The sequence below is a fragment of the Ambystoma mexicanum genome, chromosome 14, assembly GCF_040938575.1.
Source record: "Ambystoma mexicanum isolate Mex_15411 chromosome 14, UKY_AmexF1_1, whole genome shotgun sequence".
NCBI classification, from domain to species: Eukaryota; Metazoa; Chordata; class Amphibia; order Caudata; family Ambystomatidae; genus Ambystoma; species Ambystoma mexicanum.
The window spans coordinates 624,307,752-624,329,678 of NC_090940.1; the positions used below are offsets into that span (position 1 = coordinate 624,307,752).

At 44.9% G+C, this 21,927-nt stretch overlaps 1 protein-coding gene across 2 annotated transcripts in view; it reads right to left on the reverse strand.

Moving 5' to 3' along the window:
• The window catches only part of EXOC5 (exocyst complex component 5), a 248,070-nt gene that overhangs the window by 186,892 nt on the left and 39,251 nt on the right, over positions 1-21,927 (reverse strand). Inside the window, exons 1-4 of one of the 2 annotated variants that reach the window (XM_069638076.1) lie at positions 5,248-5,342; positions 3,502-3,587; positions 2,436-2,583; positions 1,738-1,932 (exon numbers count right to left, since the gene is read on the reverse strand). In XM_069638076.1, the coding sequence (XP_069494177.1) occupies positions 1,738-1,932; positions 2,436-2,583; positions 3,502-3,545 (387 nt within the window). In that variant the 5' untranslated portion in view covers positions 3,546-3,587; positions 5,248-5,342. Of the gene's footprint in view, positions 1-1,737; positions 1,933-2,435; positions 2,584-3,501; positions 3,588-5,247; positions 5,343-21,927 lie in introns of those variants that run through there. The other variant, XM_069638074.1, reaches the window with a different exon arrangement.

A 21,927-nucleotide genomic window follows, 5' to 3' on the forward strand; every position in this document is an offset into this window, starting at 1 on the left:
TACATGTTGGGGTGGCAACAGGAACATATTTGGAGGAGGGGGAGCAGAGTGGAGCGGGCTACCGATTTTAGAAGATGATGAAAAACTGGATAAAATGAATGTTGGCAGGCTTGAAAGGACAGTGAATAACTGTAGCTGAGAAGCGGATGCAGGCTCTGCTACAGAGATTTAACACCAATAGTGAAGCTTAGAGAACGCACAAGGATAAGTAAACAGATGCAAGTTGGGATATGTAGAGAAGAGACTATAGAGAGACTTGAACATTGGTAACATAAGCCAAGAGCCCAAGCGAGATTTGGTCAGTAAAGCAGTGCCACTGACTTCCAAAGTCATACACTAAGGTGCCTCCTAGTGCTTCTGGATGTCGAAATGCAGGAGATCCTGCAAAGAGGGCAATACAGCAATGGTGGGTAATTGGAGAAGCCTGCTGTTGCAAGATTGTATGCAAATGAACTGGCAAAGCACACAATAAGGCCAGAAGCGTTCTGACTAAGAGTCAGCATCTAAAAACTGATCAGCAAAACAGCATTCCGTAAACCTAGTCAGTGCCAGGAAAAGTGAATAACGGGAAAAGGACCCGAAATATACCGGCCCTTGAGAGACACCAAGGACTGTTAAACGATATACGAATGCTCTATGTTTCTTCTGTTTTGCAAAGAAAAGCCAGGTGATGGATAAAAGCAAAGATAAATGGGATGGAAGCGACAGAGCCTTGTGGCAGCACTTGGGTGCCACGCTCATTCTTTTCCATTTGCACCCCGGACATCTAGTTGCTCCTCGGGAAGGGGTATTGATGCATCAGTAGTACACATCCAATGAAGACGTATGCATCCTTTAAAATTACACTTGTGATAGCCGCAAGAAGTGAAGAAATGCAGGGAAACTGCACTACCTCCAACAGTTACAGAGTCAACATGAGCCCAAAAACACATGACCTGCTCAAAATATCACAGAAATCCTTAAAATGATGCACCCAACATTTCTGCCCCATCCCCAAATTATAAACTTGCAAACTCCCAAATGTAGATCGATACGCGCCCAATTACACTCCCCTAAAAATAGACTACATGTATCCTAATCACACTCCGAATGCTACACCCAACAAGCAATTTGGACTTCATTTGGCACACCTCAAATATATTGTATGCAAGATCACAGAAGCTATGAGACCAGGTTCAAGTAAAGGAATGGAAATCAAAATCTTAAATGCCATCGAGGTAAACCACCAAAACCTGGTTGGGTAAAAGCAACAATGGGATTTGGAAAGAAACATTTACATTCCTACTCCTCCTAAGTTGTCCCATGTTATGTTATGAAGCTTTTATACTGTGTAAAATCCCCACTGTAATAGTCTCATAGGGCTAAACTAATTCCAAGCGGATATCTGCAGTTTCTCCTTCATCGTGTTCAAAAAGACTTGCAATGCAGCGCTACATGGCTTTAGTAAATATTGCTCGGCAATAATTAAACTTGGCTCTCTCATCAACTATCAAAAGTGGTTATAATTTCTGAAGCTAAAAATGCAAACGTCACCATTTTAAGAGCCAATGCATACAATTGCTTAATCAGAGCACCACAGGCCAGAACCAGTAATTTACATTTCCCAACAAAGACATTTGAACAAGTCGGGCATTCATGGGATTGAAGTCCAACCACGGTAAGTCATGGCAGCAGCTTTTAATTAGCGTTGTATTCGTCCTTGCTTTGAACCGCCTTGGTCCCGCTGTCAGCTCTTACCTTTTCAGAGTTGGTAAAAACATCTGACTTCAGCTCTCCGTCCAAAAACTCATTAAAGTACTTCATGAGTTTCTGGGCCTCGACGGCCCGTTGCCGTGGCGTGTTTACCCCCTCCAGTTGGTCGCCAAGGTGACAGACTTTAGTTGCTACATAGCTGATGTGCTCGTCCAGCTCTTGGAAATGCTGAAAAGCAACCTAATAAAAAAGAAAAAAAATGACCTAGACCTTAGAAGTAAGAATGCATCATACAGTAGTATTCAAACAATACTTATGTACAGTATACATCTGGGCAATTTAAGGAAGGGTAGCATGGTTAACACTCATTAAATGTCACACTAGCAAATAACTTAAAATTTATGACCTAAGAAGGGCCCTTCACATGAGATTTTATAACAATCAAAAGGGCCAGCAACAGACATAATTCTGCTTGAATTTCAGCAAGTTATTGTAAAAATAGATGTGCCTGACTCCACATCCAAACCATAAAACGTACAACTCACCAAATGCCATAACCCCAATCTAAATGTACGTGAAAAGCACATGATAGTGTAGGATTTGTGATATTTCTGTACATGAGAAGCACGAGATAGTGTAAGATCCGTGATATTTCAATATATGAGAAGTACAGGATAGTGTAGGATCTTTGATATTTCAGTACACAAGAAGCATAGGGTAGTGTAGGATCTTTGATAGGTTACCTGGTTGCTCTTCTGCAATTCTTGTACTTTTTTAGCAAATTCTTTGGCTTCTTTCTGGCACTGCTGCTCGAGTTTCTCCACTTTCCTCTGGATCCGTTCATCCATCATCTTCAGTTCTTGTATATGGTTTACAAACTCATCTAACAATCTAATTAAAAAGGTGATTTAAAGCATGGACTTTCAGGTTACTCAAGGGGGAGGAGGACATGCACACAAAGTACAACTGAACCACATTATTTTAAGTAGAAATAGTGGTCACCACTAAGCTTTTTGCTTCTTTCCTACTGGTTTTCCCCCGATCTTGCACTATATTTTTGTTGACATATAAACTTCGCTGAAGTCTTCCTGTCACTCAAACCCTTTTTCATGCAAGTGCCTAAGGTAGCGCATATGGCTCCTACGACTGGTGCTTTAACGCATCCCATTCTGGACCTGGGGTGATTCCAACATCCTACAAGTGTGCCTGCGAGTAGGCTGATAGTAGCTGTCATTTAGTTTTGCCTTCACCAGGATTGCATTCATTTTTATCACATGATTAGCCTAATGCAGCAGTATCCAAGTCAATGTGGTACTAATGCATTATTTTAAGCCCGACTCCAAATGATTTTGTTTTGGGACATGCCTTGTCTGTGTGGACCACACAAGAAGTCAGACAACAAGCGTGCCACCTGCCAACAGGAGAAGATTTGGAGGATGAACCAGCTACATGGAAATCCCCACTACCAGATAAACCCTTGTGAATATGCAGAACCGTCATCATAGCAGCCAAGACAACTACTAAACAGCATCCAGTGTAGAAGCATCCAGCAAGAGCAAAACCCTCTTTAAGTCTTTTGAGCACACCAACCCTTTACTGGAACACACCTAAACCTCAACCTGCATATAAATTAATTGGCAAAACACATCTTCACAAACAAATTTAACAACATCAGACACCCCATTGACAACAAGCAGCATCCCACCAGCATCTCTCACATCACCATACGAGGTACCCTAGAATGGAGCAAGTTCAAGATCCTAACCCATGAAGGTCTACCAGCATCCTTGCAGTCGTCCTCAAACCTACCTGCTACAGAGACAAGTTCCTCCCGTCTTCATGCACGAAAGCATCTTTGGACAAGCATTCAAACCTCTCCTTGACCCCAGAAGCTCCTGCCATAAGGAAAGAAGAATGTCTGACCAAATCCTCCCTCTACGGGGAAATTTCTTTTTTTTATCCAAAAGGCCTAACCAATGACCGTTACCATCACTTATGCACGTTTCACACTGAAAATGATCATAAAAATGGTGCTCTATAACCTAATTACTCGATCACCAAAAACACCCTCCAGAGGGAACACCATTTTGGCTTCCACTCCAGAAGACAGCAACACTCAAGTCAACCACGACTTTCTGAAGAGCATGGATAAGTCAGGTCCATTCCTTCTGGACCTGTTCAACCTCTCTGCCACCTTCAGCATCACTGAGCACAAGGTACTCCCATCTTCACCAACCATTCTCCTGAAGAGGTTCACCTCACAAGCTTGGTCAAATTGACTTGCGTTCATCCCAACACCAACCTGTAACTTACGCAGATATGGCAGAAACCATCCTCTGTGCCTTCATGTTCACGCTGTACATGGAAAAATTAGGGCATGTGCCTGCAACTGTTGGCTTTCCAGATGTTTTGAACAGACACAGCCATAAGCCAGATATTATGAGAATTGTAGTCTGAAACATCTGGAGAGCCAAAAGGCTGTAGACCCCTGCACTAGGAGAATAAGCTTGACTCAAAATTCACAAGTACACATAGGACACGCAGCTCTATCTTAAAGCCGACGGTGTCAAAGACATCCACTGCTTGAAACACTGCCTTATCCTCATCCAGTTTGGATGACACACCACCCTGAAGCCAATCCCCACAAAACAGATTTTCACCCTACTGGGGAAGGTCACTTTAGGCAAGACAAAGTACTGCAGGGTTTGAAATGGAGGGGAGCTGGGAGCCATTTAGCTCCTGCTTCTAGCACAGTAGAACCTGGTTAGCTTGAAACCAACGGCTACCAGGAACTACTTTGGGTTCCTAAGGCCAAATAATAAACACGCATTATAAACACGTAAATGTAACATTAACTTTGAGCATTTGAGAATATTCATGAAAAAGAATTAGAACTCATCTAATACACATTTAGACACAAGGGTTCATACAAAATTGACAACAAGTTAAAGGAGCATATGTGGTAGCTCCTGGTTACCCTGTGGTAGCTCCTGCCTACTGTGTGATGCCCGACACCCAGGAGCTGGTTTCAGCTCTTGCTCTTCGAATCAATTTCAAACGCTGGTACTGGAATGGCTAAAACAAATGAACTCGACAGATTTGCACCCCAAATGACACGGTCTGTAAAAACTCTGTGGAATTAATTATTGACAGAGAGCTTGCCAAAAGCAACAACATCAGGTTGCCATCCCAAAACCTCCACAACGAGGAAGCGGCCTTCTCCAGGAGTATTAACTTTTTCCATTGACCAGCTGCAGCTTCTTTGCTGAGCCCTTCAAGAAAGAACTCTATACTACGATCATCCAAGACCACCCGCCAGATGGAGTACTGACTCTCACCCATTTGCCCCCTTTGCTAATGTCAGCACCACGAACACTGCACTCCCTTTTTGTGTACCCTTCTCTTCTTTCTGTAAAGTGCTCTGTTGCTAGTCATGTAGGTTTGCACAATAGAACATTGCATACAGGTACGTGGCAGTGTGATTCATACATTGATGTACTGATTTCAAGTATTTAATGTAAATGAAATTATCTTTGTCAAAGTCTTAAAATATACCTGGTTGGATCAAAAGCTTCGGCTCCTCCTCTGGAACCTCCTCCTGGGGTTCTCCATGCCAGGCGTTCAATGTACTCGTCTGCCACAAACGGCTCCTGTTGAGAAGCACAAAAAGGTCTTATAGAAAACACATTGCACACGAGCGCTTGCATTTGTATGTAGCCATTAGACACTCAAACATGTATGCGTTTGTGTGGATTATAACTAACTAGGGGTGTCACGGTATTAGTTTTATGACGGTACGATAACCTTCTTGCCAAATGACGGTATATCATGGTTATCGCGGTATAGCAGGTGGAGTTAAATAATCTTAACAAATATTTTCTAAAAGGTCATAAATTGACAGATTTAGCATCACAAACAAAACCAGGCACCCAGGGCCAGAATTGGGCTTTTCAACATACTTTCCACTGAAATGCCTTGCTTCCACCAAACACAAACACACGTGTGGAGAGGAGGGGGGGGGGGGCTGCTGCAACTGGCAAAGCAAACTGAATAGCTTTTCTTAAGTGGTCATTTAGGCTTTATGCTCCCCCACTGGCTACTGGTGAAGATGAACATGTTGCCATCTTGATAACCTGCATGCCACCGATCAATGGAGGCTGATGGTAGTATCCGCTTGTGCGCATATACACACACAGACACACACACACACACACACACACACACAGACGCACAGACGCACAGACGCACTCTCTTTACGTTACAGCCTTTAGTTTACTTGCGGGCCAAAAGGTGTTCAGTAATCACGGACATGTTACCCTTTGGTATGGCAGCAGGGAATACCCACAGAGATGAGTGAATTTCGCAGTATGACTTATTATATGTAAATTCAATGATAGAACCAGGGAAATCCCCCATTGCCATATGTTTAGAGAACATTATCCATTATAAATATATAAACCCCAAAGCCGCCAACCCAAAGTAAACCCTTTTCCTTCTTGGCACTGTATCTATTCTTCCTATTGCTAACATATTGATTTTGTGTCAGGCACGTGTGGTTTATGGAATGGCATTAAAAACTGCTCCAACTGAAACTACTTGGCAGACGGCACATCCAACAGTGCAAGACCAAGACTGCGCAGCACTTGCTTACTGCAGCCTTTCCAAATCAGATTGAAAAGCACACTTTACAGTATGAACGGTATAACGGTATAAACAATGTGACGGTTATTATTGTTCAATTAAGTGGTTCCCGGTATCTTTAACGGTATACCGTTATACTGTTACATCCCTATATCTAACTGGTGCAGGAAATATCCCTTCAAACCTTCTTGTTGTGCTTTCAGACATCATTTAGGAGGTGTGATTACCAGATACTGATGTACTCTTAGAAGACAAGAAATTACTTTGGATTAAAGTATTTAATCACACAATGGGTCCCCCTGTGCCTGTGCCCGCCAAATGGGATTTGCTCATGCCTGTATCTGCCATTATGGGTTGCCCTGTGCAAGTGCCCGCCATTTGTGATTTGTTCATGCCTGCATCTACCATTATGGGCCCCCCTGTGCCATTGCTTATTAACAGAGATCTACCTGCCACTGTTGGTTCCACTGTGCAGGATAGGGTCACCCTTCAGAACACCAAGATTGCCACACCAACTGTAATCGCATCCAGTAGGCCTTCACCCCCTACCCCCAAGTGTGCCCTGATCAATGCATGCTCCCTCCCAGCCCATGCCTTGGGTTCATGGCTTCATCACAAGGGGAAGCATTGACCTACTGATACGGAGTGAAACTTGGCTAAGCGATGCATCCGGCCCAGCCCTTGCCCTCGCCATCCCAGTAGGCTACACCATTTTTAGACAAGAACGATCCCTCCAGCGAGGTGGAGGAGTAGCTCTCATCGCCAAAGAGTCTATCCCGATTAGAAGGGTGGAAGTGGGATTTGGGTCCAACAGGGAGTATCTCCTTCTTAAAGTGAATCTGTCCCCCAACTATACCTTTACATTCCACGTAGTCTATGGACCACCAGGATCAGCCGTGGATTTCCAAGAAGCACTGATTCACACCCTCTCAGATAATCTGAAGAAAACTACTACATCTTTACTCCTGGGCCATCTCAAAGTAGGCCTTCCTGACCCCAAGGACTGCCAAGCAGCTGCCCTTGAGAAATCCCCATCCACCTTAGGGTTCGCTCAAGCCATCTCTGAGCCGACCCATGTTAAAGGTGGCACCCTGCACTGGGTAGCCCACCATGACAGCTCTATCCTGGTCACCGACATCGCTCCCATTCCATGGTCTGATCACCACTCCATTCAATTTGACCTTAATCTCAAGGGAGGGACTGCTAAGCAAATTACTCTGCTCCCTCCGGCTAACACCAGAAGCGCTCGTCTGCTTACTAAGGAGAAACTAACTCCTTACCTCATGGTGCCTGCCCGTCAGCCCCCTTTTTCCAGGGACCCTGAAATTCTCGCCAATGCATTCATATCTGCCATCACCCAAGCAGTTGACGCCATTGCTCCACTCACTGCAAGAAAGGCTAAGCGGTCAAAGCATTCAAATGGATGGTTCTCCCAGGAGCTTCTTGAGCTATGTGCCAAGAAGAGGACAGCGCTGTCTGGGTGGAAAGGTAAACCTAATGATGCTTCGATGGTGGCCTATCTCCAAAGAATATAAGGCAGCAATAATCAAAGCCAAAGCCTTATCCTACAATTCTAGGACACCTTAGGCCAAATCAGGGACCAAAGACCTTTTTGCCATCTTCAGAGAGTTGGAAACTCCCACCACACCACCCCAGACTCTCCTAAAGGACGAAAACTGGTGTAATAAAATACAATCTGCTATGCTGAACAAACCGAATACTCGGCAAAGCAAAATACTAGCACATCAACAGGCTCTTAGCCATCAAATAGCCAGCCTACACAACAGCATATCTGATGAACTTGGATCTGGGGAATTCCCGTCATTTGACTTCAAGGAAATGAGTGAACCAGAAGTCATTGCCCTCCTCAAATCCATTAAACCATTCTACTGTAAAGGGGATGCCTGCCCTGCCCAACTCATCAAAGATGGCTCTCCCACCTTGGCCCCCTTCCTCACAGCCTTCATGAATGCATCCTTCCAGTCTGGCCATGTCCCAACTGGTCTTAAGGAAGCTTGGGTATGCCCTCTCCTTAAGAAGCCACCGCTTGACCCAAAGGTCCCAGGGAATTACAAACCCATCACCACAGTCCATTTCTTACTGAAAATCCTGGACAAGGCAGCCTATCTGAAAGTCCAAAAATTCCTTGAAGCTAACCTTCTCCTTGGCCTCGGGCATTCAGGTTTCCGCCCAGGACACAGTACCGAAACTGCACTATTAGACCTTAAAAATAATGGATGACTTCAAAGACAAAGGCAAAACTGTGCTGCCGCTCCGTGATTTCTCCGCAGCATTTGACCGGGTGGATCATAAGACACTTTGCCACATCTCTCCTCTGCGGCAAACATCTCCCCCAAGGCCTGTGCTTGGATCACCTTGTTTTTACAGGAAAGGGTAATGAAAGTCTTCTCTGACTCAGCCTGTGCCCACCCAAGTCACATCAAATGTGGAGTCCCACAGGGCTCTTGCCTTTCGCCTACCCTTTACAACCTATTCACAAGGTCTCTGTTCAACATTTTGGACGCCCAGGGCATCTCATACACAAATCATGCTGATGACACCTAGGTTCTCATCCCACCTACCGGGGATTACGAGTCCGACATGATCACCCTCAATTCCACATACACAACAATCCAAACCTGGATGGCAGAAAACTGGCTATGTCTCAATAGTGAGAAAACCGAACTTCTGCTGATTGGTTCACCGGCCACCCTTGGAAGACTGGACAAACAATACAGTTCTTTCATTATTGATAACATACCAATCACAGTATCCCAGGCTGTCAAGACTTTGGGCGTATTTTTGGACTCTAACATCACTATGAGCAGGCAGGTCAACGCCATTGCTTCGACCTCAGCATACCATGCTAAATTGCTGAACGCAGCCAGACCCTTTCTCTTGGACAGAATTGTCTCACCATTCAAGATTAATTGGATCCTGTTTGGACTACTCTTTGTAGGGATATCGTGCAAAAACATCTCCAAGCTCCAAACGGTACATTACAATGCCCCTAGGGCTGCTACTGGTATTTCCAAAAGGGAGCACATATCTGAAACTAGGAAACTGGTTCACTGGCTTCCCGTCAAAGAAAACCCTTGCCCTTACGTACAAATGTGTCCACAATCGGGCAACTTTTTACCTGGTTCAAAGAATAGCCAAGTTGATTTCAGCAAGACCCACCAGATCGGCATGCACTAATCGAATGGCCAACCCTAAATCCCAGAGAGTTTGCGCTGGAGGCACCAGCTTCCCTACCATGGCTGCAACCCACTGGAATACTCTACCACCTCACATTAGGTGAATTGACTCACACCTTGCCTTTCGCAAAGCGGTAAAAACAATGCTATTTATTTAACCTAAGAACTCTGGCACCGTCTGATACTACTGTTTGATACTGTATGCCCATAACCACCTGAGCGTATCTACTTCCACCTTATTCCTGGTTTGGTTAGACGTATGTGTTGCCAACAGTGATCCTGAACACTGATGTACTTATCCTAAGAAATCCCTATTGTCATGCTGTCCGCTCTAGTTATGTAACCAGGAGCAAGGACCTTGAACTAAGCATTCTTACTTGTAACCAAGACAATCTCATGCAACAGCGCCTCCATGCCTTTCGGCTGCAGTGCGCTTTACAAATTCAAATAAATAAGAGCCCCACCTCCTGTTCGCAGAAGATAAATCTGAAGCCTATGGTAGAAATGTATTTTAGGAAGTGCCCTGGAATGGATTCAAAGCTTCAACCATAACCATAGGCAGAAATGGGCTGGGCCTCAGGCACCCCCACCCCTTCAAACCCGTTGTGACTCAGGTAATTGAAAAGACCCCCCCCCCCGGAATTCCAGACGATTGCTGACTAAATCCAGACAGTCCATTATCTGGCAAAGGACACAGGGAGGCAGATTGGCCATCTACCACTGGACGGTAGAGCTCTACCTCTGCCTGAATGGTGACCAAACAGATTCTAATGTAACTATCCTACCTGTGTGATCGACCTCCCTGGAAAAATGTCCTTAGACCCATCCCAGAAAGAAAGTAACACATTTTAGCTTTGGTTGAAAAGTGCCTACCAAAAGTCTCATGCTGTGAAAGCTCCCAACACACCTATAAACCAATGACTTCATAGCACTGATGTGACCCTGGCGACGAAACGCAATGCAATCTACATTGGCCTACCAAAAACTCATACATAGACTACAAGGTACAATAACATGAAGCTAGATTAATTCCGTACCTAAACCAGCAAAAATATTAAACCTGCCTTAAAAAGGCACTGCGCTGGGTGAGGATAGAGGAAAACAAAGAGTGCTATGTGATTTCAAATGACCCTCAAGGCACCAGCCGAATTTCATATTTTGACCAACTACACACCACCAAAGAAACTCATTTGACCAAAACACATAAAATCACCAAACTATGGGCTGCAGTAATTTGGAATACAGACCCCAAGGCTTTAAAAAGGTATACAGTCCTACCCTGGAAAAATAGCCCAAACACGTGTTCTTCAGAAGAACGATCAATCTAGGAGATTTGCAAGTAAACCTAATGCGGAATGCAGGAGATGTAAAAAAACATTAAAAAAAGCAACCCTGACATGGACCGCAATGTATAGCGGATCCATAGCCATAAACACATTGCGTGCACAGGCACACTGCTTCTCCCCAGAAAAACCTCCTGGCTCCCCTGGTGCCACAATGGGTTCTATTGCAAGACAGAAGAAGGACTCAAGCCAAAGACATCATTTCCCAGTATCTTTTTATTCAACTAAAAAGAAAACACCTCCCTAATCCTATTGCTAAAGGAGAGTCCCCTTCCTATTAAACTGAACTAAGGTAATTGTCAATAGTCAAAAGAAAAATAGTCCTCTGCCCAAACCCATCAACTAAACTGGCCCTACCACAGACACAAATAAAATTAGGTGGAGTGCCCTGCACTCAGTGTTGGATACTATACAATTTGCTAGAGTTTCCAGTAATTTCTCCTGGTTTCAGGGTTCTTCAATTTAACAGTTCCTCATTTTAATGTTTCTGGCAGTTTATCAAAGTTCACAGTTCCTCAGGTTTCCTAACGTTCAAATAACAAAACAAAGTCTTAAGATAAAAAAAAGTCCAACGTTCTTAATATGGAGGAATATTTCCCTGATCCCTATCAACCTTGTGTTGCTCTGTCTGCACTAGATTCAGGTTTTGCAAGTCTCCAGGCTCCCCTCATGTTTCTTCTTTGCTTTCTTTAGTGGACGTTTCTGGACCCCTTGGTTTTTTTTGTACCACTACGTCACTTGGCTCTCTGGAATATCCACTAAAGAAATTGGTTTTGTGAATACCCATTTGAGGTTCCTAAGAGCTGCCCAAAGTCTGCTTGAAGTTCAACTAGGGCCTTTTGAGCATAGACTTGCAGGCATCTTTTAGGCCAAGTTATGTGCTCACTTGCTTCGTTTTTGTATCAACCGGAATAGGAGCTGGCAAGAATGCACATTTGTAAATAATCGGGTTGGTTTAACCATGTGCCAAGATTTGGACTGTTTAGGAAAATTGGATCTCCAGGAAGCTCCGGAAAACAAACACAAGCGATCTACAAGATCTTTTTAAAGAGAGTATTTGGAACATCATCAGTTCCCATTAGTTCATTTGGGTAAAAGAAGCCACATCGGCAAGGCCTTGACACAGCAGAAGTTAACAGTCGAGCTGAAACCATATACTTATATATTTTGTTATAACTTTATTTATTATTTTTCCATACAGAATCAATAAATAGGGACAAAACGCAAATGTAGGAAAATTCACGAAGTCATCACACCCACAAAATCAAAATTTTAAAATCATACCTAAAGCAGACATTCAAAACAGAAAATATTCAACAATGAAAATGCAAACATCCCATATTAAAGCAGCCAAGTCACAAAACTATAAAAACAAAAAAACAGAACTAAACACACCACCACCACACACCCCTACGACACAAAACCATCCCTCAAGTTTCCATCCACAATGCAGTAGAGCGTCAAAAACTAGCCATATAAATTCAAGGTAGAGATCCTCCCAGTCCTTATTGAACATCATCACCTTTTCATAACTGGACAGACCTGCAACTCCACCAACGAATCCTCCACACAGGATTTCTTTCTAGTCATTCAAACTTTCACAATCTGCTTTGCCGCAACTACCAAAGCCTTTTTAATTATTGCTCGTACTACAACGATCTCGCATCTCCAGTTAGGTGACAATAAAACTACTTAATTGGGTGACCTGGGGGAACTCTATATTCAGCACCACATCTTGCCTATACAAAACTTCCCCCAAAAAACTACGAACCCTCGAAGCACGTGCAACAAGGTGACCCTATCCACACCACAGCCCCAACAAGTAGCATTATCCAACGGCCCCCAACCATTCATCCGTAAAAGTGTCCAATAAAGCCCCCCTAAAATCTTCTGTGGGATCAACCTCAAATTCATATCCAGTTTGCCCCTGAATCCAACCTTGAGCAAACCACCTCATTCACTAGGTGACATCTCGTAGTTCAGGTCATCCAACCAAACCCGCCTCAGCGTATCCCAGGAATCAAAATGAGATTGTTCCAGAGGCAGCTTATTAATGAAAGTAGACACCATGTGTGGGGACGCATCAAAGATTTTGCAGAACTCCAGCTTAGTCTCCAATATTGCACTCAACATACCCAATCTCTGTACCAAAAAAGACCTGCAACTCATTATACTGACCTAGCTCCCTCTTCCCCAATTGAAACCTCTGAGAAAGCTCTGAAAACTCATAATTTCTCCCTTCCCTCAGAATATCACCTACCCGCAACACCGCCCTTACAACCCAACTACACCAATGTAAAGTTTTATTCACTATCTGGATTGCAGTATTATGCCACAGCGCTGCATCTTAACTCAGCCTTAGGTTCTGGTCATTCTCTACCAACCAGGCAACCAGTGCTTCCCGAGTAGCATTAACAGAAGGCAATTGTGTTCCCCCTTCACTTGGCATCTTCCCCATCGAGTACAAGTTATTCAGAGCATATGGCATGCACGCATCGCTTTCTATTCTCATCCAGAGGGGGGGACGTATCCTCCTCTAATGCAACGTAATGAGATGCTTTTTTAAGTAGAAACCCTTTGTGATAGTTTTCAAGGTCCATGTAACCAAAACCCCCTTCTTCAACTGTGCAGAGCATATGAATCGGGAAAGAAAAACAAATTCCACAACACCCCACAAAAAATTCTGAAAGACCCTATCAAATCTTCATAGCAGTGACTTAGGAAATTGTAATGGAAGCAACCAAACAACATACAACATCTTTGGTAGTAGAACCATCTTAATAGCATTCACCTTGGCCCTAATACCCATGGGCAGTCTCTCCCATTTTCTAAAATCCATCTTTTCCACCACCTTATTCACATTGAATTCCACAATTTTTCTCAAATCACATAATATGCACACCCAAATACTTCACCTGGACCTCAGACCATTTGCAATTCCACAAAGAAAGAATCCCCCCCTGTCACAAGCAGTTGAAAGAGGGTACACCTCCGACTTGTCCCAATTGGTTTTATGCACAGACAATTCCACCCCCCGCCCACATCTACTCAAACATAGCTTTCAGCAACACGCCACATTCCCCCAGATTGGACAAGAGGACAGTCACGTCATTTGCATAAGACAACACCTTAATATCCTCACCCCCCCCCACACAGACCCCACAAATTATTTGTTCCTGCCTGATATAAGTGGCTAGCGGCTTAAAGACAATGTTAAACAGGTTAAGGTGACAACGGACAACGCTTTCTGGTACCCTGCATTAACAGGAATCAAATCAGATAACGCACCATTCTCCCAATTACTTCCCAATGCAAACAAGACACAGCCCTCAAAACACTGGACAAAACCTCATCTTCAGCAGCGCACTCCAAAAATGTCCAATTTACTCTATGAAATGCTTCCTCAGGCTCAGAAAAAGACTGGCACAGTGTCCGACACAACATTGCCATGGATCCCACGAACATCAATAAACTGTTCAACCTAATTGCCAATATCTTGGTAAATAACATAATATCCACATTAAGCAGCGATATAGGATGGTAATTACTACACTTCCAGTGATACTTACCTGGTTTCAGAATCAGTGTATTCAGAGCCTCCTCCATTGTGGGGCACATTAACCCAGTCTGCAATTATGATTATACAAGCCACACCTAAAAGGCATTTACTGGACCACAAAGCATTTATAAAATTCCACTGATAAACCATCCAGCCAAGGCGACTTACCTGCATTAAGTTGACAAGTAGCCGCCGAAACCTCTGCGATTTCTATCCTGGCATCAACAGCCATCCTCCCCATAGCAGATAAAACCAGAATAGCAACCCAACCAAAAATATCATACAGGTCCGATTGCATTGGAAATCTATCCTCCTCATACAGCGACACATAGAAAGATTTAAAGCACTCACAAATATCTGCATTCTTCACCAGCGGGATCCCACCCGGACCCTCTATACTCCTAATATAATCTCTCAGTCATACCTTTAAGTTTGTTGGCCAATGACCTCCCACTTTTGTCACCGTTCTCCCAATATTTCTGCTTTACAAAGAAAATCCCCCCTCTCAGACTGCATGTTAATTTTGCTGTCTAAAGTGTCTTTTATTTATTACATTTATGTAACACCCAAGCCCAGGGGTATCACAGCGTGTGTTACAGTCAGACAGCAAAGGGGCACATTATACATACAATCATTATTCATGCTTATCAAAGAGCCACGTTTTCAGAAGCTTTTTGAATACAATCTACAACTGTTTCTTTATGATGGCTGCAGGGAGAGTGTTCCAGAATGTTGGAGAGGGGACAGGATTTCCAAACCTGAAACTATGCGGCGGATCCCCAGTACGCCGTCTTTTGCCAGAGTGGTTATGGCAACGCTTCTGGACCCATGGATACGGGCTGCAGTGAGGGCCCGCTTTCCAAAAAAGCACACCACTTAATAAATTGTAGCCTCGCTCGTTCTGGCGTTTCGGGACGTTTTCTGCCAACACCGGAACAGGGAACCAACTGCTATTAAGTTCTGTCGTGTTTGGAAGAATGCGTCCTGTAAAACCGTCAGCAACCGGGGATCGTTGCTCTCATCATAGGCAACCCTCACGACGCGAGCGGCATCACTACAGGGTGCATCTGTGTGCACAGACTTGCGCACACTGCAACCATCAGGACTCAAATTCAAGACTTTAAAGATTAGGTAATTAGTCATTTTGATTCCTCTTGGATTACTCCTTGTAAACCACAGAGTGCTGTTCTTTTGTTCCACAAGCACAGAGTGCTGTTTTTTTCTTGCTCACGCCTCTCCAGTCACCCTTCTAAAACTTGAGGACATTGCTGTAAATACAGAAGTGTGTTGTCTCCCGTAGGGGTGGAGCGACGTTCTATTCAGCTACTTGAAAACATCTGTGGGAATTAAGGGAGAGAAAAGCAAAATCTCAATTGTAGCTCCGTCTGTTTTGTTTCCCCCTTTAGTGCAGTTCTTCTGCCTTAAAGATCTGCTCGCCTCCACCTCCCAGCACTCTCCCGGCAGGGATTGCAAGGATTATCGGCTGTTGTTCAGAAACCCCTTTCCTTCGTGACCGTGGCGTCCTCCCAACATGGCTCCCGAAGACCAGGACCTTATATGGTTTGGAAAAGTGGTAAGTGCAAAATTAGTGCATCCTACCCTTTTGCTTTTATAGCCACGGATAACCAATGAAAGACTGGAGCTGGATCTTAAACGCATGCCCTGGGGGTTGAGACTGGTTTTGAGGTAAGTGGGTGCCTCTTTGTAAATGCACTTGTGGGCAAGAGTAGGGTTTTAGAGTCACTTTGCGCTTTCATAGGCAGCTAATGGTCTTCCTGTCTGGTTGCCGAGATGTGCTTGCCATGTATTTGTCCAAGGGCGGCGTGCAAGGCTTTGTTCTGCAGTAATTGAAGTTTGGCCAGATTGGAAGTTGATGTACCCATGAGGAGCATGTTACAATAATCCAGTTTGGAGAGGATCAATGCTGGAGCGAGTGCGAGGCAGTTGCTTGATGACAGGAATTGTCTCCTCAGGAAGAGGAGTCTGGATGTGTAGGCTTTGGCAGAAGATGATACACTGATGTGCGTGGTCATGGCGAGCTTTGCTTCCAGGCAGACACCCAAGGGTTTGACCTGTTTGAGGACTGGAATGGCAGTACTATTCATGCAGAGGGAGGTGTAGCTGGTATGAAGGTTTTTTAGTTGCAAGGGGGAGCCCACAAAGAGGAGCTCTGTTTTCCGTTGTTTAGATAAAGGATGTGTGTGGACATCCAGTTTTGAACTGCACAATACACCTTGTTAATTGTGATGGTGTCCTGTGAGCAGTTACGAGATGGGAATGCGTAATTGGGCGTTATCAGCAAAGTTTGTTGAAATAATCCCCAGTGAATCTAGTAGGTCCAAGAGGGGCTTGGTGAAGGTGCTGTAAAGCGTGGGTGAGAGGCAGGAGCCTTGTGGGACACCTACAGGCGCTGGGCTGGGATCGGCCGCTGCCTCACCAATTGCGGTACGTTCGCTGAGGAATGAATGGATCCATGGGGTGGTTTCAGCAGAAAAATGTAATTGCTGGCTGAGAAGATGACATAACGTGTCGTGGTCAACCAGGTCGAATGCAGCTGATAGGTCTAAGAGGAGAATGCCTAGGTTGACAGAGTCACAGATACTATCCATCTGGATTTTTAGATCCAGAAGGGCTTTCCCCGTACAAGTTTAGGGTGGAAGCCAGATTGCCTCGTTCCAAGTAGGTGATTAAGCTCAAGGAATTGTTGGAGTAGAGTATAGGCTATTCTGTCGAGTATCTTGAGCAAGAAAGGAACTGTGGTAATGGAGCGGCAGTTAGTGAGAATGGTAGGCTCCAGGGAGGGCTTTTTGAGGAGAGGGCGTGATCCATGCTGAGTTGATATTCGAAGGGATGTAGTTGGCTGAGAAGGAAGAGTTGACAAAGTCAGTGATGATGGGTGCCTAGGTGGGGGTGCAGAGCTTCACTATGTGAGCAGCGCAGGTCTCACCTTTGCAGTTTTGAGAGTTTTAGAGAGAGAAATGGTGGCTAGCATCCAATCTTGTGGGACATAAAATTGAATGGCTCTACGGGAGAGGACTGGTTCACATTAGGATGGGTGTTAGGAAAGATTTCCAATATGTGCAATTTTCCCTCCATTTATGGACCCCCAACTTTTTGCTTTTCTTTGGCTAACCTTACCTGACTTTTTCCAGTGGAACACAGCCTTGAGCTGAGCACCTCTGGCCTTTTGCTCATCTGTTAGAGGGAAACAGACACGTCCTTCCGACTGTCAGTACTGGGAAGCGTTGTTTCCCTTAGTCTTTGACTATGTTGCCATTTCTTGGTAACATTTTATCCATGTGCCAAGTACCTTACAGTACCATGCATAGGGGTCCTTTTGTTTTACGGGCCGAGACACCTAAGGAATTTGATTCTACAAGTGTGTTTAGGACGAAGTTTACTTTTAAAGTATGTTTTACTTCGTTTTATGAACCACAATGCATTTACCGCATTTGGCACAAGACTGTGGCCGGTGCCAAAAATATCTGTGCCACCAAGTCTTTTGGCCATTTTGTCCATTTTCCATCCCCCAGGTCGAGCAGACCCGGCAATTCCTTATTTGGGCATGCAGCCTCCTGCGAAAACCAAAATCGCAGGCTCCTACAGGTCACGTGTGCTAGTGCCCAGGAAGAGGATTGGGACGGTCTGGTTCCAATCCACACTACTGGTGCCAGTATGTCTAGTATGCCTGAGTGACTGGGACCACCGTGGACCATGATTGGTCCACGTTCAACGTGCATGCAATAGAGCAGATCTTCGATTGGTTATCCCAGATTTCAGCACGAAACTAAATCTTGGATAACAGAAGGGGCTCTGCATCCATTCCAGGTTGATCACCTGAAGTTCACTCCGAACTACAGAAGGTGCCAAGTATCCTGAAACACTAAAGCAGACCTGTGGAACTGTGGGAGACATGCTGGAAGGTTTGGCACCCGATCAATGAAGGCCTGCAAGGCCTCTTCGACCCTTTGGAGTAGTGGAACAACTACTCTCGGCACCTCCCGATTACCCTCCCAAAGAGCCTCATAGGAAGTGTTCCTGGGCCATCAAGCGACCTGACCAGCTCAAACCCGGGGTATCGTATATGGGGTGAGGGGGTACCATCCCGAGTTGACACTCGAGACTTAAGGAATAAGAAATAGCTTGTGGTCCTGGGCCCTCTCACCTCCAGATTTTGCAGCCCTAGTTCCTTTGGGTCGCAATTTAAGAGTGAGCCACGCGGTGAGCCTTTGCAGTTCCAGTGTCGCACTGCTGTGGTCAAGGTCACTGTAGGAGCTTTGCCTGCCTGCCCCCCTATGCCCTGAGACGTGCTGCACCGGAACTGTCCTCTTTCTTCATAGAGAGCCGAGAAAGGGCTACTGTCCCGCCATGGACGATCTTCCCATCCCACAGCCGCTGAGAGCCGGAGAGACATGCAACTGCAGGGGTTGAACCTACAAGCGGCCTGGCCTAGACTGGCAAAGTTTAGCCCGGACTGTGTTGAGGGTCAGCGAGTACTTGCCTCACTTGCCTGTGGCCCCATGGCACAGCCATTGTTCTTTACACACGAGAATCCCTAAAAAGATACTCACCTTAGCTGGCGTAGCCTGCACTCAATAGTCATTCCCGAAACTCGAAGGTTGCTCTGCCTCCAAAGGTAGACCCTCCTCGAATAGTAGGACACTGTTCTTCATCACCTCAAGCACCAACTGCTACAGCTCCCTGAAGAGGACCCGCTTTCTCTCATTACGCACGACCGCACATTTTCAACGCAATACTGTACTTTTGAGCTTAAGGCTACCCACGTTGTGGGTCTGAACTGCTTAAGTTAGGGAACGATTCTAGAGAACTGCCTAACGCTATATTTGCGTTAACTTACTTTTCTGTTGCAGGTTGTGGCTGTGTTTTCCCCTTTACCACATTAGGAATTTCGTAACTGTATATATGTTAAATAGTGAAAGGCGTGTGTGGTAACTTTTATATTACTTTGGTTTATTCATGTTTATTAAGGCCTACAGTAAATGTATTTTTTTTTATATACACTTGTCTATGCGTATTCTGTGGAATTTTACTGTGTATGCTCATTGTGGGCTTCCGATCACTCCCACACCTCCTGAGACTTAGTCTTGACCGCCTGCCAAGCTACTGTGATTGGTCTGGCTTGTTCAGAAGGTTCCCCTGTTGCACTAAATGAGGGTGGCCTCCTAAACTTTTGTCCACCAGGTCAGAATTCCATCTTAACATGAAGTACGATAAGTGTGGAGGCTTAGGCAACAAGACAAGCGTTTTTAGCACTCATTTTTCATCAAAGTGATTCAATTTTGAGTGCAGAAGCGTCTTGTATGAAAAGTACACCAGGCTTCGTCAGCCTTGGTTAAAAGGATAATAGGAAGGAGATCTCAAGTTCTCTCAAGATGGAGAAACGTTCTTTAGTATTGGTGACTGCTCTGGGGATGCACACACTGAAGGAGTTAGTTTTGTGAATTACAACTGCAGTCTTGTATGTTTGTGAGGCACTGGGGAGGGCTTTGAAGTTGCTGGGGGATGGCTTTTTTTACATAAGTGTTCAAGGGCTCTTTTACTTCAGCATAAAATAACAAGATCCTCAGTAAGCCAGGGGTTACTCGGTTTGTGAGGTTTCGGTATCTTAGCAGTAGTGGGTGCATGCATGCCTGTGGTGTGGCGTGGAGAGGCATGGTAGATGTTGGCTATGTCTTGAGGATTTGTGCTAGATGGGGTGCTGGACTCAAGTGATGCCAAAAGTGTTGGTCTCAGACCCTTGTATGTTCGTTTACGGAAAATTGGGCTTGGCGTGGGAGAATGAGCAATAAGGGGAGTTACAGAGTTTAAAGTTCTTGCAGAAGTGGTCAGACCAAGGTATTTCAATGGTAACATTAGCCGTGTAGAATACAATCTAGTATTCATCCTTTGATGTGTGTAGGAGTCAATGGGTTGGGTGAAATTCATATCTTCTAAGGCTGATGCAATAGCAGAAGTTTCAGGGTCAGCTGCATCATTGTCAGCCATGATAATGAATTTGGTCATACGCTTCATGAGTGCCGTGATCAGGAGTGGGATGTCCAGGTCATGGTGAAAAGAGCCCTTAGGTTGGCAGTGCTTAGTGGGGATTAGTGGTAAGCTTGAGCAGCAGCATTACGAACCCTGGGGTGACGAATAGGGAAGGATCTAACCTGAAAGGAGGCTTTGGCTTTAAGGGCAACACCACCTCCAATGGCATTAAGGCGGTAAGCCCTAAAGATAGTACAGTCAGGGGGTATGGCTAGGGAGAGAAGTGGGCCAGAGGCATATGTAGCCAGGATTCTGTAGTGGCTAGGATCTCGAGAGTTGGTGTTCCAGTAATAGGTCATGAACATCAATTAAATGTGCTCTTAAAGAGCGTACATTGATGAGTGCACATTTAAGGGCATCTGGTTGCTTAGACGGAGGCAGGGGACTGGCCCGGCAGTAGAACTCAAGTACTTCACTAGTTGCCTGCAGGAGCAACAGGCTAGTGTGAGGGTTGAGTCTAGCCAGTCTTGAAGCCCCTAGTAAAGCGAGCACGAGTTCGGGAGTGTGGGACAACAGAGAATGTTCTGAGTCGGGAGCGTCGGGAGAATCCCAAAATCCCAAAGCAGGATTTGTGGCTCCTTTGTTGTTCGCAGATTGTCTTAAGGTAGGCAAGTGGCTCAGGTCACATGAGGGCGGAGATTGTATAGCCGAATTAGCCTGGGGTCTCAAAACGGGAGGAAGGAATGGGTGGATGCGGCCTTGAGTCGTTTGTGTGCAAGGTGTTTTGCAGTGGAATGGTGACGGCAGAGTTTCTACGGCCTTAGGCCTTCCTTTGGGGTTAGTCTGTTGAGGTGATGACTACCCTCTTCAACTCAATCTGGTCATTTTCAGAATTAGATAATGCACACCTTTGCTTCAGAAACCTACGTTTTCCTTCCAACAAGTTCAACTCCTCAATCCCTTTTTCTTGACGTGAGAGGTCTTTCTAATCAGCTCATCCTGCACTACTGCCTTAAAACCTATCCCAAACAATAAGCACATCAGCAGTCCATTGTTCTCTACAAAATGCATGTCAATGAAGGCTTTCAAGCCAGCAGTCACCTCCAGAATACCAGGCCATGGCCCCCTAACAGCATTCGAAAATGCACCCACAAGATGGAACTGCAAATCCATCAATGCATGGTCCGAGATCCCCTGTTCTCGTTTATCCAAACAGACAGTCCTATGCATAAGCCTGTCAGACACTAACAAATAATCAATTGAGAATGAATCATGGCCAGGCGAATAAAAGGTGAATTCTTCTTTATTCGGGTGCATCACCCTTCAAATATCTACCAGATCATATTTCTGAAGGAAATTCCCAAATTCTATACTTACCCACCCTACACAGTGCAGAACGATCCATTTTACAGTCAAGCACAAAATTAGAGTCACCACCCAATACAATTCTTTCACCCTGCAGACCACACAACAGCGAACTCGAATCATTAAAAAAAGGAATCCCGGG